Consider the following 17,024-nt stretch of genomic DNA (forward strand, 5'->3'; position numbering starts at 1 on the left):
AACCGGCGAACCCAATCGGATATATTTTCACTCGGACCGGTTTATGAAAACTTTGTGGGATTTTATTCGAAAATGCAAGAAATTCAAGGGTAGCTAAGCAAATAGACCATTTGAAGAGTTCATATTTTACCAAATCTAAATAAGATAAATTGGGCCAAACAAGGTTATGATAATGGGGATTAGGGTTATTTTAATCCCCAAATAACCCTATCTTTTTATCTATTTTACTCTCTTACAACCCAACATTACCTTACCCAAATAATCCAATCCAAATTCTATTATTATTTTTTAAATTACTACAATCATAACCCTTCCCCCAAACACATATTATTATAACACTATTATCATAATCCCTCCCCAAATACATATTACCATAATACTACCGATAATAACATTTCCCTCAAACACATATTATCGTAACACTAGGATTATAGATTATCATAATCCACTAGGATTATAGATTATCATAATCTTAAGATTATTATAATCTTTTTCTCCCATAATTTATCTCCCCCAAACACACCTTTATAGTTTCCATAGTTAAGTCATAGAAATAAAAGTGTTATTTGTTACTCTAAATAGTAACTTTTTAAGCTCGGTATTAGGGTGTAAATTTGGTGGAAAAGAAAAACGTAAATGGTCCTAGAGTGATCAAAGTTGCGAGTAAAAGACATTACATAACAGTTTTGTTTCTCTAAATGATTTTAAAAATTTATTACGTGCATTAAAAAATGAAGTATGAGATTAGGTGTGGTCGCACCTAATCGTTGTTGTTTTAAAAATAAGTTATTTCTTAAAATATGAGAATATTATGTAACTATTCAAAATAGCTTCTAAAATATTCTTAAAATGTTTTAAACAATTTTTATTGCATTCAAATTTTCTTAAAAATGTATTTTGTAAACACTTTTTCTTTAATAAATTCAAACATCTAAGTTCATTCCAAAGATACAAATATCTCCATGCATTCTCTTCCATTGCAAAAGAAAACAATATTTAAAAATATTATTTAGAAAACAAATTTTGATTGAATAACAATTTGTAATTAGACACTTGCAGGTACGTGAAAAGACACTCAAATATCTTTTTCTCAATACTTTTGTATATATTTAGCAAACAATACATATAGAAAAGGGAAATAGATGAGCATTACATTCCATTTAATCATAATATTTATCGCACTTCAAACTCTTCTTATAATTTTAAGGCCGTCGAGATGCATGAATGATGGTACCACAAACTCTACTCTTCTGCATGCCCTGAAACCTCCATCATTTGTCATTGTCGCCGCCACGACCAACATCTTCCTTCCCCGTGGAGTTTCCACTGTCGAGACGATTAATCATAAACAGAGCATTACTTGTAACTTTAGCCACTTTCACAATCCTCCTCTTCACATCCAATTTCACTTCCCCATCCACTTCTTTAAACCCATCAAGACAAGTTTCTTCATTCGTTAACGCCGCACTAACCCACGTCTTCGCATTCCCCATCTCCAGCCGGAACTTCCGCCGGTCGTCGCCGCAGGGGAGGTGCCGGAGAACACCCAATGTGTTGCTCAGTTCCTCCACAGAGTCCCCAATCTGATCCACGCAGTCATCCACCGCCGCTCGCTGCTGCCTCGACGCCTTTCGGAGGCTGTCGGAGAGGTACTCGGAGAGGTTTTGGGCCAGGGAGAGGCTGACGGAGATGGTGACTTGAGCAAGGTCTCGTGGGGTCTTGACGGAGCCAGCGTAGGAGGAGAGGGTTCTGATGCAGAGAGTTGGGTACCTTGCTTGAAGACAAGAGGAACGGATTAGATCTTGGGAGACTGCGCCGCCTCCGCCGTGTGCGGCGGAGAGAGAGAGTGAGAGGAGGAGGAGGAGGAGGAGAGAGAGGACAGTCATGGTGGAGTGTTGGGAGAAATTGAATAGAAAAAAGTGGGAGAAGAGGAGAATTTCTAGGACTATTTGTTATAGAAAACACTAATAAATGTGCCATCATAATTTGGTTGCTTCTACCGATCCATTTACATATGTTTCTAATAAATTAAATGTCCCAAAGCAATAAGAATCGACAAAATAAACCATCGGAAGAAAATTTAAATTCCAACTTATAGATTCGACCGATCAAACTTTCAGTCTTATTAGATTAAATGTAACACATGCAATTTTATTAAACTTTTAATTAAAATATACACTCAATAGATATAATATAGGTATAAAGGTTTTGCCATCTCGAATTGAACTCAACTGAGATGTATATGTATTTTAAAAGATATGATATGTTTGTTAATTATATTATATTCAAATGAGTACTAACATTATTATAATACTTCAATATATAATATTTTTTTGGTCAAGTATATGATAAAAATAATGATATGAAGGGAAAGAAAGAGACAAGACTCATGAGGGGGCAATCTCTGAGTGACCCATAACTCCATATGCTCCCACCATAATAAATTATGGCATATGCATCCATATGTCATATGCCCCATCCTCTCTTCAATTTTCACTTCATTATTCTCTCTCTCCCTCTTTTCTTAATTTTTTTTTCAATTTGAGGTATAATAATTCCTAATGCTATGGTCCATCTGAATTTAGTTTTTAAGTTTCGATTATAATTTTGACTTCCACGTTTTAGTCCATACAGTTTGAAATTTATATTAAATTTTGATTCTTTTATTATTAAACATCCACTTTTGGTTAAAACGTATTAAAGTATAATTTATAATTTTATGAAATTTATAATTAATTTTTTCGATATTATAAGGTTTGAAATCTGAAGCTTTGGAATCAAATTTAAATAAACTCAAATTTTACAGTTGAAACTATCACATTTTAAAATCTATAGGCTATATTGAAATTACACTAAAATTACGAGAATTAGATTCGAAACTCAAAAAACTAGATGGAAAACTTTAACTCAAAATCTAGGGATCAAGAGGTGAGTTTTTTATTATACTATTTTGGTGTATGCTGTTTTAGATTTAATCAAAAAAATAAACTTGAATTTTGTCCCTTCTTCAAGTTTATAATTGATATTTTAATTAAAAATGTTTGAATATATATACTATCATTTCAGAAATATATATTCACATATTAGTTTGTTAGGCTAAAGTAGTTCCAGTTTACTAAAATTATAATCATCAAACATAGTTGTTGGACTTGAAGAAAGCTTCCAATAAAACGATTAAAATGATATTTTGACTTTTTTTTTCTTTCGATATCAAATATATAGTCCAATTTTTAATATCTAATCTTTTTTATCGTGATTTCAACCCACTTGCATATTTATATAAATTTAAATGTACGTATAAAGATAACGATACAAATTTAAAACGACAGTGAACTTAACTCAATGATAATTGATATGATCTTCGTTTTTAAAAGTTGGTCAATTCCTACCCTCGCAATTATCGTACTTGACGAGGAAAAAAGTTAAAAAACAATTAATAGTATTTAATTGAGTGTTCTTTTTAACACTTTGATGTGGGTATACATGTAACATAGATGAAATTGTACGATTTATAGAAAGGTATTTCATAAGTTGCTTTGAAGAAGAAATTATAGTATGTTGAATATGTGTTTCTTGCTTTTACATTCAATTGTTCCACCTACTTCGCTATCATCTAACATGGTAGTGTAAAAGGAACAGTGACAAATACAACGATTACGTCTAAAATATTGATAAATATAATGCAATACCAACATTTTGTGAATATCAAATTTTAGATTTAGCTTTTAGAGTCTATCAAGTCTAGATTATATTACTAATAGAAGTCTATCAGTGATAAAGTCTATTTAAGTGATATAAATTGTTTCAAAATCTAAATTAGACGATAAAGTAGTATGTTGTGTTTTTCATATGTGATATATGATATATAATAATTTTAAAGTTGTTTTTTTAATACCTTTCCCAAATTGTTCAATTAAAAAATAAGTTGTTTTAGAAAAAATTCAAGTGTGTTTGGCAATCACCCACAAAATCGATTTTGAAAAAATGAGTTGTAAAATAAATTGATTTAGGATAAATACTGGAAATTAACTCGAAGAAAAATGTCTGTTGAGTATGCGATAGTTAATTTATCTCTCATTTGTAAGATTATTCCTAAAGTTATCAAAATGTCCCAAATGTCATTACTTTGTTGTCACGGCTGCAACTATACCCTTTGTCGACCACCTCTCACTATCACCACCGTCAGCCAATTCCGACTTCCTCCTCTTATTACGACCGTTACTAACTAACTCCAACGACCATTATTAATTCAGGACAATATTTTTATAGTCGTTATTTATACTAATTTAACATTAACAAAAATATTTTTAGTATATAACAAATCAAAATAAACTTTATAAAAAATATTTTTAAGAGAAAAAGTTGGCAAAACCACGTGATTTTTTACTATTATTTTAAATAGTTTTTTCGAAAGTGTTTAAGTGAAAATGATTTTTGAAAAATAAGTTAATCGTAACATTAAACCCTTAATTTAGTTACATGAACATTGTTGTTCGCTGTTCACTAGTTTTAATTATTTGGTTTATTTACCACCTGATTCATGTCAAATAATTAACAATCATTTTCTTTAACCCGTAGAGGCTTCAATTAGGGTTGTGTAATATCATTTATCTTTGTTGGTAACCATCTGATTTTTAGTTTATAGATTTTATAAAATTAAGTCTATAAACATCGATTTTATCTCCAAATTATTTCTTGCTTTATTATCAGTTTTCTATCAATGTTTTAAAAACCATGCTAGTTTCTAAAGTTTTGTTTTTGTCTTTGTAATTTTGGCTTAGAATTCAATTCTTTTATTTAAGTTGGATGAAAAAAATCGTAAGAAAATAGTAAAAAAAACCTAAATAGACTTAATTTGATTTTTATTATTATAGCAAATAAAAAAAACATATTAATTAACTCCTAATATAGTAAATAAACTAATTTTTTTTATCATTCCAATTTTACCCCTCTTTATATTTGATATTAGTCAATTAATTTATATACTTCTTAGAAAGTTATATGCAATTGATATACCATGATTTTAATTGTTATTGTGAAAGTTGTTTCTTTAATTTAATTCCACTTTGACATGAAATTGTTTTCATTTGATTTTTTGGATTTTGATGGTCTTATTTGGGTATTAACATTATTATATCAAATATTAATTACGTTGATCTTTCTTCAAATCTCTCTACCTCTAATTTATACTAAAAAAATGTTTTTAGTAAATCGATATATTAATACTTTAAGCTGAAACTTTACAATAAAAGTTAATATAATATGATAAAGTTAGTTAATGCATTGATTTTTTTCCCCCTTACTTAACCAAAATTTCATCCATAATGAAGTGCAAAGAATTGCAACCAAAATTTCATCCATAATGAAGTGCAAAGAATTGCTCACAATTTGGCCAATGGGAAGAAATGCATTATATATGGTTGAGTCCCATGTGGACAATTATTGCATCCATTACTTATATTGTGAAAGGAACAATATCATTCTCGTAAGTAGTGGGTATTTATCCCAACTGTATATATGCTTTACAAAATATAGTTTTATTATTCTTCATATATGGACACAAATCCATGTGCACTTATTCTAAGGCTTTGCTTGTTGGGATGAACAAGATCAAAGTTGCAAGAAGAAAAAAAAGACCTTTCACTTTTGGTCACGAGACTAAGGAAAAGAATCATTGATCTTTCGATAAAGTTAGGGTTTAGCGTGTGATCATGATCTGTCGATGTCTATCATATCACTATAAAATTTTGCTAACGTAGTGGTGAAAATAGTAGATTTAACTAGGGTCTGGTACTTAATTTTCAAAAACTTTGTTTTATTCTTTTGGAATTTGACAAATAATTCAACTATTTAACTTTAAAAAATATGTAGAACTATTGTAATTAAGAAATTGACGAGGAAAAAGAAACTTGAATTTCAAAAACCTAAAACTAAAAAGTTAAGGTGTAACCATTTGGTTTTTTAAAATTAAGCTTATAGATAATATTTTCACTTCCAACTTTCTTTGTTTATTATCTACTCCTTACCAATAATTTTCAAAACCAAGTCAAATTTTGAAAATTAGAAAACATAGCTTTTAAAAACATGTTTTTGTTTTAAAATTTGATTTAGAATTCAACCATAAGAAAAATACAAAAAACTATCGTAAAAAATGGGAAGAAAATTAAATTGACTAAATTAAAAAAAAAACGAAATAATTATCAAACGAAGGACTAAAAGGTCACCGAGCATGGTCTAAATTTCTAGACTCTATGTTTCACCTATACATTTCTAAATCACACGATTTATTAATAGACCATAATTTAAAAAGTAATAAAAAAGTAAGTTCGAGAAAAAAAAGAAAAAAAAGAATGTCGTGTCAAAGGAATTAAGAGAGAAAATAAATATAAAACTAAAAATAAAATAGTTACTAAACATATAATTTTAAGAAGTTTATTCGATAACGATTTAATTTTTTAAATTGCTTTTGTTTCTTAGTCATTTTTTTTTACCTTATAATATATGATCCTCTCTTAATTATTAGGAGATGTTTCAGATCCACAGATCTCCTTAATCTTCTCCATATTTATCATATTTGTATTATTGTAACTTTTTTTTTACTATATTTATATTTTTGTAACTAGATAGCCCCTTATTTTTTTTCCTCCTATCATGATGGTACCCAACATTTATTATTGAAAATTAAATTTTCTTATTTATTAAAACAAAATCCTTGTAGTTTTGATTTTCTTATCCTTTTAGGGTACAATATCTATAATCAACAATTGGATTTGTTAGTGAAAATGACATTGCCCCATTATGAGAGAATCTTATAAGGAAAAAACAGCATACATGGAAGCTATGAAGTTGCCATTCCATTGAGTTTATTAAACATATATGTGGTATGTCCAACACATGATTTTTCTATTAGCTAAACTATATAGGTAGGTCACAAATATATAAATGTAGCTCAATAGGTTAAGATAGTACTTCCTCCGATTAGTAGTTCTAATTCCTCAAACCCTTATCAATACATTTTCTAAACTTAAAGGGAAAGGAAAAAAACCTTAGTTTGATATTATATAATTAAATTCACCTTCGCCTATCAACTTAAGCTTTTGCTTCAATCGGTGATTTTAGCTAGATAATACTAGAACAAATTAGTTCAATAGATCTTATTTTCATCTGTTGGGTCTTTTATTTATTTATATATATATATACATACTTATTTATTTGACACATACATAAAGTTATTTTAGTATAAAAATGTGTTTTATTAGGTTTCATTCACTATGTGATTTTTTTTAAGTCCACTTCACGTACTATAAATAATTTGTTAATATAAACATGGTATGACTGACATACAAAATGTGTAAATAATGACCATTCGAGATTTAAACTACATATTTTTTAGTCATATCGATACCAATTGAACTAACTTTATAATGATATTTTTAAAGTCACATGACAAAAGGAGAGAATATTTAATTTTTTAACTTAATAGTTTTGCTAGCATACTGTTAATATATATATATATATATATTTGTGTAAAATAATATTAAATATAAACCTGGAACTAATAAGTATATCAATTTAGATTCTAAATTTTTGGTAGTTGTATCAACTTAAAACCTCAATAATATAATTGTATCAATTTAGACCCTAAATTTTTATAAGTGTATCAATTTAAACATTAAATTTATATTAATGTTTCAATTTTAAACCCTACATTATTATGTTTTATTTGGATACCATGAAAAATTTGTGGTTTAAATTGATGCATTTATGTAATTTTCAAGGTTTTAAATTGACTTACTAGTGAAAATTCAAGATTTAAATCGATACAACTCTTAGATAAAATGTTCAAATGGATATAATTATTAGTTTAGGATATAAATGGATATAACACCTAATTATTTTTAGAGGTATAAGTTGATGTTTGCCCATAAAAATATATCAATTGATTGAGTTATGAAATATTGAATAAATTTGCAGAGTTCATGTATGTCCTTTTTTTTTTTATATATATCAAGATCACGAAGTTGAGAAGATAATCTCACTTTTTTTTTTATCACAACAATTGGGATATGAGATCCAAACAAGAAACTTTATGGTTACTGTAACAATTAGATGCCAGTTAAGCTAAGTTCTTATTAATCGATTGTATCAGATTTTAATTCTGAATTTCTTTTTAAAAGTTTAATATCTTTTTAATAAGTTTTGAAACTTTATATATATATATATATATTTCAAAAACTTACATTTTTGAAAATATTTTTTTTATTATGTTTATCAATCATTTAATAAATCTAGTAGGTTACCAAAAACAGAATCTAAGAAAGAACTATGCTTCCCTTTTACGATCTCTACGAAGTTTCAATGCAACGGTTGTCATTTTTATTACATAAACATTTGAATTCTTAGTCGAATTTTAAAAATAAACACAAAATTTTAAAACTATATATATATATATTTATGTTAAAAACATTGCTTGGATTTTGAAAACATTCTTTTAAAACGTAGAGTACATCTAAAAGTAATAATATTTGCAATCCTAATAATTAAAAAAAAAAAAAAAAAACCATAGCAAAATCAATGGGTTATAAAATGGACAACTTTCAATTTCATCCATTTAAGTTTTCTTTTAAAAATGTGATATTTACCTTATACTTGAATGGGTATAATAATCTTAAGGGAAAAATTAAAAAAAAAATACATTTTTTTAAGTTCTTGATCTAATTTCTATTTGGTTATACGCTTAACCTTTAAGCTTTACCCAACTCTCTTTTTGATAAGAAGGCGGAACCCCCCGACCCAACCCCTTCAGGGGCCAAGCAGGCCAAGCAGATGGGTAGAAAGAATTTCTTCTTCGGCAGAGTTTGGTTTCAATCTAGTCCCCAAGTATAAAAATATTAAAATCTTATCCTTAAGATTTGAGTTTTGCTTCAATTTGATCCATAGAATTTAATATTTTACATTTTTAACCTCAATTTTTTTTTTCATTTAATACTCACTTATAAGTATTGATACTAGTGTTTATTAATTAATTTAAAGTATTATAAAATAAAATTTTAAATTTAGTTTTTAAAATGATGAAAAATAGTGAAATTTTAATTAATTATAATTTGTTTAGTTATTTTAAATTTATTAACCTACCCTAACAACGTAGACGAAAAATAAGTATTTAGTGAAAGATTGAGGTTAAAAATGTAAATATTAAAATCTAGGGACCAAATTGAAATAAAATTCAAATGACAATGGTAAAATTATAACATTTTAGAACCTAAGGACGGAATGAAAATCAAACTCAAAACTTAAAAAATCAAACGTTACCCATTTTAAGAATTAGAGACTAATAAAAATTAGAACCAGAACTCGAAGGATCAAATAGGTATTTTTTTCCCCTAATTTTAAATAGCCTTTAATTATAGTGTTTGTTTGAAATTTTGTTTAAAGAAAAGTTTGCCAATGTACATTCAATATATAGACAAGTTGGGTAGTGGTTTGTTCTCATTTTACCAATTTATACCTCAATCTATGTATTTTGTGATTCATTTAGGTTTTTCTTAGCGTAGTTGTTTGGACATCAACCTCAAATTAGAAGTTCGATTATTCTACTCGTACGTTAATTTAATACATTTGAAAAAAAAATTATTCTCATATGAAGTTTAATTTCTATTAAAATTAGGAAATTATTACCAAACCCTTAAAATAGCTTTTTTTTTTTTAATTAATAGCAGTTGCATTTAAAAAAGTTAAAAGAAAACAAACAATTATATTTTTAATTCGAGAAGAAATAAGGAGAATTATTACGAATAACCTAAAAATGAAACTATTTTCAAAATATAACAAAAATTTCAAACGAACTGATGAATTTTACTATATTTTGTAAATAGTTTTAATATTTTGTGATTTATAAAATCAAAATTAAAATATTTTCCCTTCATTTTTTTGAAAAAAAGTTATTTTTTAAAAAAGAAATTGGGCTAGAGAGAGAGAGAGAGAAAGGGCCCATTAGGGTTAGTTAATGGGTTGTTGTTGCAATGTTTATGATTTCAAGATATATCAACTACTTCAAAAGGTTGGTGTACTTGATCTATACTAACATTCAATTTTTCAATCACTCTATATTAAATAATACAAACTTTTCTAAATCTCATCCCTAAACTATATCCACTCCCTCAACATATTGAGGTAAGTATCGATAAAATATCGATGTGATGTATATATTTTTTAAAAGAACAAAAAAATATTTATAAAAAAATACTTGAAGATTTAAAATAAGTTAACATATTTGTTGTTGTCACAAATATCTATTCACCTCGTATATTATTGTAGAGCTTTTAGAAATGTGAAAATATTTAGATGTTGGATGAAAAATTTAATATCACAATCTTATCCTATATATGTATTTTTACTTTTTTTAAAAAAAAATCATATACTAATTTTAATATTTCTTGAATAACGTTTGTATTTTTAACCATTTTTTTGTAAAGGGATAGATTTATGGTGAAATGATGTATAATCTTAATTTTAAAAAAATGAAAAATTAAAATAAAATTGATTAGTTATCAAAATTAATTAATTATTTTTTATAAGGTTTTTTTTTTATTAAATCACTAAAACTTGTTAAACTATAAAATTCAAAATTAAACTAACATAGTAGTAAGGATTGCTATACTAATTAAATATTTTTCAAATATAGTAAATAGAAAATTTATTTTAAATAGAATTTATTTTTAAAATATTTACAAATATGACAATATTGATAGATTATGATAGATCAAGATAGACTACTGTTTATATTTATCACGAAACATATAAACACAGATAATAGTGTCTGTAATGATATATATCACAATCCAATAATATCTTCCTATAAATGTTTTGATTCAATTTACTATATTTGAAAAGAACCATTATATTAATTGATTAAATTACTTAATTCTATCGATATATAAACTTTAGTACACCATACAAATTATAAAAGAAGTACACGATATTAACATATTTTAATGTTTTAAAGTGTTCTTTGTATATTAATTTTAGTGGAAACATATATTTTGGTCTCTAATTAAGTTAAAACGATTTGAAGTGTTTGACCCCAAAATGTGTAGAGTACTCCGAGAATTCAATTATATAATATATAGTTGGTGTTTCCAACAATTATATATAACTTATAATTAACCATAATTATGTTTCGAGCACATTATTTATTATGTTATTTATTATTTACTACTCATTTACTCTTACCTATTTTTCAAATATTTATTATTAGCTATTAATTACACGAAATAAAATGTTCCGAACTACAAACATAAACTATTATAATCTAATGATACGCTATAATAATCATTAGTTATACATCATAATCAACTCAATGCTCCAAACACTCCTAAAATTATTTCGGAGATGTTTTTGGTTTTTTCTTAAGGTTTGGCAACCTAGTTTTTCTAACCAAATTTGAAAATATGACTACCTAACCCTAAAGGTACTAAAAAAAAATGTAATTCTTTTATTAAATTAAATGTCAATAGAAATTTTATTTACTTTAAATTTCGTGGATTGGATCTGTACGTTTAAATATTGTTTTTTCATAAATTGTATCAATTTAAACCGTCAATTAATTATATTATATATTTAGATACTCATCATTAAGAGAAACTTATAATTTTATCGATTAAACTCTTAAATTTTTCCAAGCAAATCAATTTAGACGCTGGATTAAAATTTGATATCTTCTAAAAATTGTTCATGTATTAATTCTAATCATCAATTTTGTTGATACAACATTTGAAGAAGTATCCACACGTACATTTAAGAATTAAATATATCAATAATTTTCAAATATAATCGTAATAATAGATTCTAGATTGATTCATTTATATAACACTTAAAAACCGTTAAAAAAAAAAAAAAACTAAATGTATTGCACAATATTTCTCAAATTAATTGTGAAGCTATAAGCAACACAACCAAAACTTGATGTAGTCTTCAATTATATATACAAATAGATTTAGAAAAAATTCGTTAAAATAAAATAAGTAAATCGATGAACAAAAGTTATAAGACGTACAACGCTTTATATATTAGGATCGTTAAAACTAATAACATAATGATCAAAATTTACTTGAGAGTTTATTGTCACGTTGCGTAACTATTTTAAAATTTTACGCGAACATAATAACGATGATGTCAGGTATGTTTTTAAATACTTACGATCTTCGATCTCGTTACGACCCGAACCTAACTTCTTCCCTCTTATTTTTTATTTCTTTTGCCAATTTGCTACAAAGACACCACCACTCCCCAAAAAAAGAAGTACCCATCCTCTCAACACCAAAATTACCAAACACGTATTGACTTTTAAATAATAAAAATAGAAGAATGGAATTCCCCATTTTACCCCTATTGTATATAAATAACTACTACAAAGTCCTCTCCCTTCTCTTATTTTATCCCGAGTCCAAAAAACCGAAACACGAGGAGATTTTCGGGAGAGAATGTTTCGGCCGACCGTTGCTTCATCTTTTTCGGCGACGGTGGCGTTGGCATTGGCGGTGATGTTCCAACTCATAATCCTAATAACTATTCCGTCCACCGTCCTCGTCGAAGCTCGCACGAAAACAATTCCGGCAGACTCGTCGAAGCTGGACGAATGGATCGCACACAACATGAGAGAATACAACGATCGTAAGATGAACGAGACAGGAATCAAGGCGCTGGACCGGCGGCTGGCTGAGGCGGAGGATTGCGTTCGATTAATCACCGTTAGAAAAGACGGACGAGGAAATTTCTCGACCATCACTGAAGCGATCGAAAGCATTCCGTCAGGAAATCGGCGGCGAGTGGTGGTGTGGATCGGAGGTGGAGTTTATAGAGAGAAAATTACGATCGATGCTTCCAAGCCGTTTGTGACTTTGTATGGTCAGAAAGGAAAACGGCCAGTGATAACATTCGACGGTACGGCGTCGGAGTTTGGTACCGTTAAGAGTGCGACGGTGGCGGTGGAATCGGATTATTTCGTTGCCGTCAATCTTACGTTTGTGGTGAGTTTTTCTTCTTCTTCTTCTTTTTAATTTTGTGGGGTACGTTTTGTAAATAGTAATAATTATGGGGGCTATAAGTTTTTGGTAACGTAGGATGTGCATGAGTTTTTCATTTTTTCTTTTTTTTTTTTTTAAATTTAAATACTCATGCAATTCACTCGTCATCAAAATTATTCCATACTCATGCTATTCCTCATATGTACAAAACATGATTTTTCACGTTGAAATCTTGACCTTTTTCTTGCTCGATTGGCTATATATCTATATGAAAAGAAATTTATTTAATAAGATCGCTACCCCTATTAATGGTTGAGTGTAGATAGAAAAATGTAAGTGAGAATTGTTTTTTCAAATTTAGTAAAATATCATAATTTATCTTTCATACATTACGATGGACTATTATATGCATTTATCATGATACTACAGACATATATGGTGACCTTTATTATGATTGTTTATAGATAGACAATGATATTTTACTATGATTGTAAATATTTTCAGTAGTTGTATAATTTAAAATAATGTTTGCGTATAATAATTACTACGGTATGTAAATTCATGTGTTGGTATAAGAACTATACATAGTGTTTGAGATGGACTATGTTTACTTAATTGAATTGTGAGTGAGAATAAGTTAGGTTTGATTTGATAACTATTTTGGTTTTAGATTTTTGTTTTTGAAATTTGAGGTAGTTTTCTTTCCATTTTTCAACTATATAGTTTTTATAATTTTTTAAGAAACTATTGACTTCTAAGTCAAATTCCAAAAGCTAAAACAAGTTTTTGAAAATTATTTTTTTAGTTTTCAAACTTTAGTAAGAAAGTAGATGCAAAAGCATAAAAATCCTTAAAAAATAGTGTTTTAAGTTTAAGTTTGGTTTTAGACGTTTTGAAAAAAGTTTAGAATTTAGTACCTGTATTTTTAACAAATAAAACTTAGCCCTTATAGCTAGTTTGATATATAGAACCTCGTAAAGTCATCTTGATGGTGTGATAAAATCTTCATAGAAATTAGTTATGGAGTTCTATAAAAATTTAGTCGTGGTTTGATGATATTCTCATAAATAGTTCACATAGGTTAGAGAAGAGGCTATTTGTGATTTATTTTTATTTTTATAAATACTAAATTAATTCTTAACTTCTTTTTTTCAAATATAGGACCAAATTTATAATTTGACGTTTTCAGTAGAGATAAAGGGATTCAAACTACATACCTTTTTAATCGCTAATTATAAACATTTGATACGTACATGTTTTAGAGCTATGTTTACATTATCTTTAATTATCATCTATTTTGTAGTCCGGTAGAAAGGAATTAGGTTAATAATGTGGTTAGGGTTGGTAGCAATCCTAACATGTTTATTTGTTTCACAGGTATATATACTACAGGGTGATACCTTTACTAGCTAGGTGATCAGGTTTGAAAAAATAGAAAGAATAGAATTAAAGTTGGCTACTTTCCATTTTAAAGAATGTGCAATTTGGTGTGAACGACTTTAATTTTTTAGTATTTATCAAAGTTCATTTCTTAGAATTGGAAAAGTGAATGTGTATAGAAAAGGTAATGGAAAGAAGGATTTATTGACAAATCCCACCCAAGATTATTATAAAAACGTGAGAGAGAGGCAGTTGCATTTCAGAATTAATTAACTGTAAGAAAAGTAATTCACGTTTTTTATAAGCGTCCGGTTAAGATGCTACCTCTTTTGAATTAGTTCACCATTTTAGGGTACATTTAATCCTATTTTCTTGGACACTGATACATATATTAGATAAACACTAGTTTCATCTTAAAAGTGATCAACTAACAATAGAAGAAATAACCCGTGTATTTATTATAAAGATTATTACGAGATCTCTTCGATCTTCAACAATTATAACAACAAGGTATGAGAGGAGTACATGAATGAACCAATATCACATTCGAAGGAAAGAAATTATGAAGATATGAAAAAACCACCTAAAAGACACCCACATGAAGATTTAACTTTTCAATCTAGAGGCCAAATTATCATAAGAATTCCAAACTTAACCTTGTTTAGCTTGAAGCAACCCAATGTTTCTCAAAAGTAAGAATTACATAGTCAGGTCGCAAAGTAAATACGAAGGTAACTAGCTACTTAATCCTGGCATGAGGCATTGTAATTTTTGAAAAAATTAAAAGTGAGAATTTGTAAGAAACCATATATATAACATTATATTAGTAAAAAGTGAATTTATATAGAAGAAATGAAGTTTGGTTGTAAATTTGTTGTGCAGAATTCAGCTCCAATGCCAGAACTAGGAGGAACGGGAGGGCAAGCAGTGGCGATGAGGATATCTGGGGACAAGGCAGCATTCCATGAGTGTCATTTCATAGGCTTTCAAGACACTTTATGTGATGACAGAGGCAGACATTTTTTCAGGGATTGTTACATCCAAGGCACTGTGGACTTCATCTTTGGAAATGGCAAATCTCTCTACTTGGTATGTTATACATCCGCTTTTTATACTTTGAAATAAATAAAAAAAACGGTAAGGTATTCGTAAACTTACATGACAGGATACTTGGTGATCAACTAATAGAAATTTGGATGAGGAATTAAGTCAACTTTAGGAGAAGAAAACGTCCCAATTGGTAACACTCTTGGGTTCCCGATAGTTTAAGCCCACTTGATAATCATTTACCTTATTTTATTTTAGTTTTTCTTTTGAAAATCAAGTCCACAAATCACTCCTTTCATTTCTAAACTTGTTGATCTATTATCCACTTTTTTCGTCAATTTTTATAGAAAACGAAACGATTACCCAAATGGATCGAGACATAAGTGACAGTTTATTTGTATTTTTGATGTATGAGAAAGAAGTGCCTCAAAATTTATATCTAGAAGTTAAAAATGAGTGTTTTGACCCAAAAGGTTGAGAGTAGAAGTCGAGAGAAGTGGTCCTTGTTTGTACTTTGTCCTAAAGAGTTTGTGAGTCTCACCGTTAAAAACATCGACCACTATAAATTTTAGAAATTCACAACTTACCAGGCTTGATGACACCATGAATTTTACAATGCCACTCCTTGTCCTAAATGTATCAAAGTATGTTTCTGAATCTACGTATAACGATTGTGTGGCAGACTGCTTAATTAATTTCTCCTCCTTTGACTAGTTTGTCGTACGAAAGTTGATATATATCAAAACATTAAAGACTAAAGCATACATATTTTTAGCTATGAGTTTTGTCTCTACTTCAAAGGAAAAGTCATTTCTTCATCCGTACAGAAAACCACAATAAACTCAGTGGCAGAAGGGATAGGAGTGATAACAGCTCAAGCAAGGGAAGATGCCACAGATGAAAGTGGTTTCACATTTGCATATTGCAACATAACAGGAACGGGAAACACTTATTTAGGAAGAGCTTGGAAAGAGAGGACTCGTGTTGTTTTTGCTTACACATACATGGGAACTCTCATCAACACAGAAGGATGGTCTGACAAAATGCATGGAAGCCAACCTAGAAAGTGAGCAAACTAACAAACAAAATCACACAAATGATCTTATAGTATATATACGAAGGACGAGCCAACTAATTATTATTTTGATCGATGTTTAAATCTTTGAATACAGGAGTATGTACTACGGAGAGTACAAATGCAAGGGACCAGGCGCGACTTCGTCTGGTCGAGTGAAGTATGCCAGAATACTCTCGGACGTAGAAGCGAAGGCGTTTTTGAGTATGACATACATTCATGGAAACAAATGGCTTCTACCACCCCCTGATCTTTCTTTCTCCCCCTCTAAACCCAATATCTTCCATTAAAATTGAATCAAAATTACTTGAATTGAAAATGCTTAATCGAAATGGAAGTTAAATACTATCCCAAGCTGTGCCCAAAACCATAAAGTAATCACTATAGTGATAACTAGAAAAAGCAAAGGCCAAGGTAGCTAGGCTGTATGCTGTACCTAGAAAACTTTATCCCCATCATATTATTCACATAGAATGAATTTCCCTTTTTTTAGGTGA

At 28.5% G+C, this 17,024-nt stretch overlaps 2 protein-coding genes across 2 annotated transcripts; one reads left to right on the forward strand and one right to left on the reverse strand.

Moving 5' to 3' along the window:
• Positions 1 to 1,005: 1,005 nt before the first annotated feature.
• LOC103492396 (pectinesterase inhibitor 3) lies at positions 1,006 to 2,204 on the reverse strand. Its single transcript, XM_008452743.3, has one exon. The coding sequence runs from the start codon at positions 1,884 to 1,886 to the stop codon at positions 1,272 to 1,274; it is 615 nt and encodes a 204-aa protein (XP_008450965.1). The 5' UTR covers positions 1,887 to 2,204; the 3' UTR covers positions 1,006 to 1,271.
• A 10,038-nt stretch (positions 2,205 to 12,242) lies between these two features.
• On the forward strand, positions 12,243 to 17,024 carry LOC103492397 (putative pectinesterase 63). Its single transcript, XM_008452744.3, has 4 exons — positions 12,243 to 13,028; positions 15,288 to 15,494; positions 16,280 to 16,518; positions 16,625 to 17,024. Exons 1-4 carry the CDS (start codon positions 12,483 to 12,485, stop codon positions 16,815 to 16,817), a joined length of 1,185 nt encoding a protein of 394 aa, XP_008450966.1. The 5' UTR covers positions 12,243 to 12,482; the 3' UTR covers positions 16,818 to 17,024.

This window comes from Cucumis melo, chromosome 2 (genome assembly GCF_025177605.1).
Source record: "Cucumis melo cultivar AY chromosome 2, USDA_Cmelo_AY_1.0, whole genome shotgun sequence".
NCBI classification, from domain to species: Eukaryota; Viridiplantae; Streptophyta; class Magnoliopsida; order Cucurbitales; family Cucurbitaceae; genus Cucumis; species Cucumis melo.

Coding starts and splice junctions, on each gene's coding strand:
- LOC103492396 (XM_008452743.3), bottom strand. CDS start 1,886: ATGACTGTCCTCTCTCTCCTCCTCCTCCTCCTCCTCTCACTCTCTCTC.
- LOC103492397 (XM_008452744.3), top strand. CDS start 12,483: ATGTTTCGGCCGACCGTTGCTTCATCTTTTTCGGCGACGGTGGCGTTG. Junction 15,495..16,279: donor ATGGCAAATCTCTCTACTTG/GTATGTTATACA, acceptor TCATCCGTACAG/AAAACCACAATAAACTCAGT. Junction 16,519..16,624: donor CATGGAAGCCAACCTAGAAA/GTGAGCAAACTA, acceptor CTTTGAATACAG/GAGTATGTACTACGGAGAGT.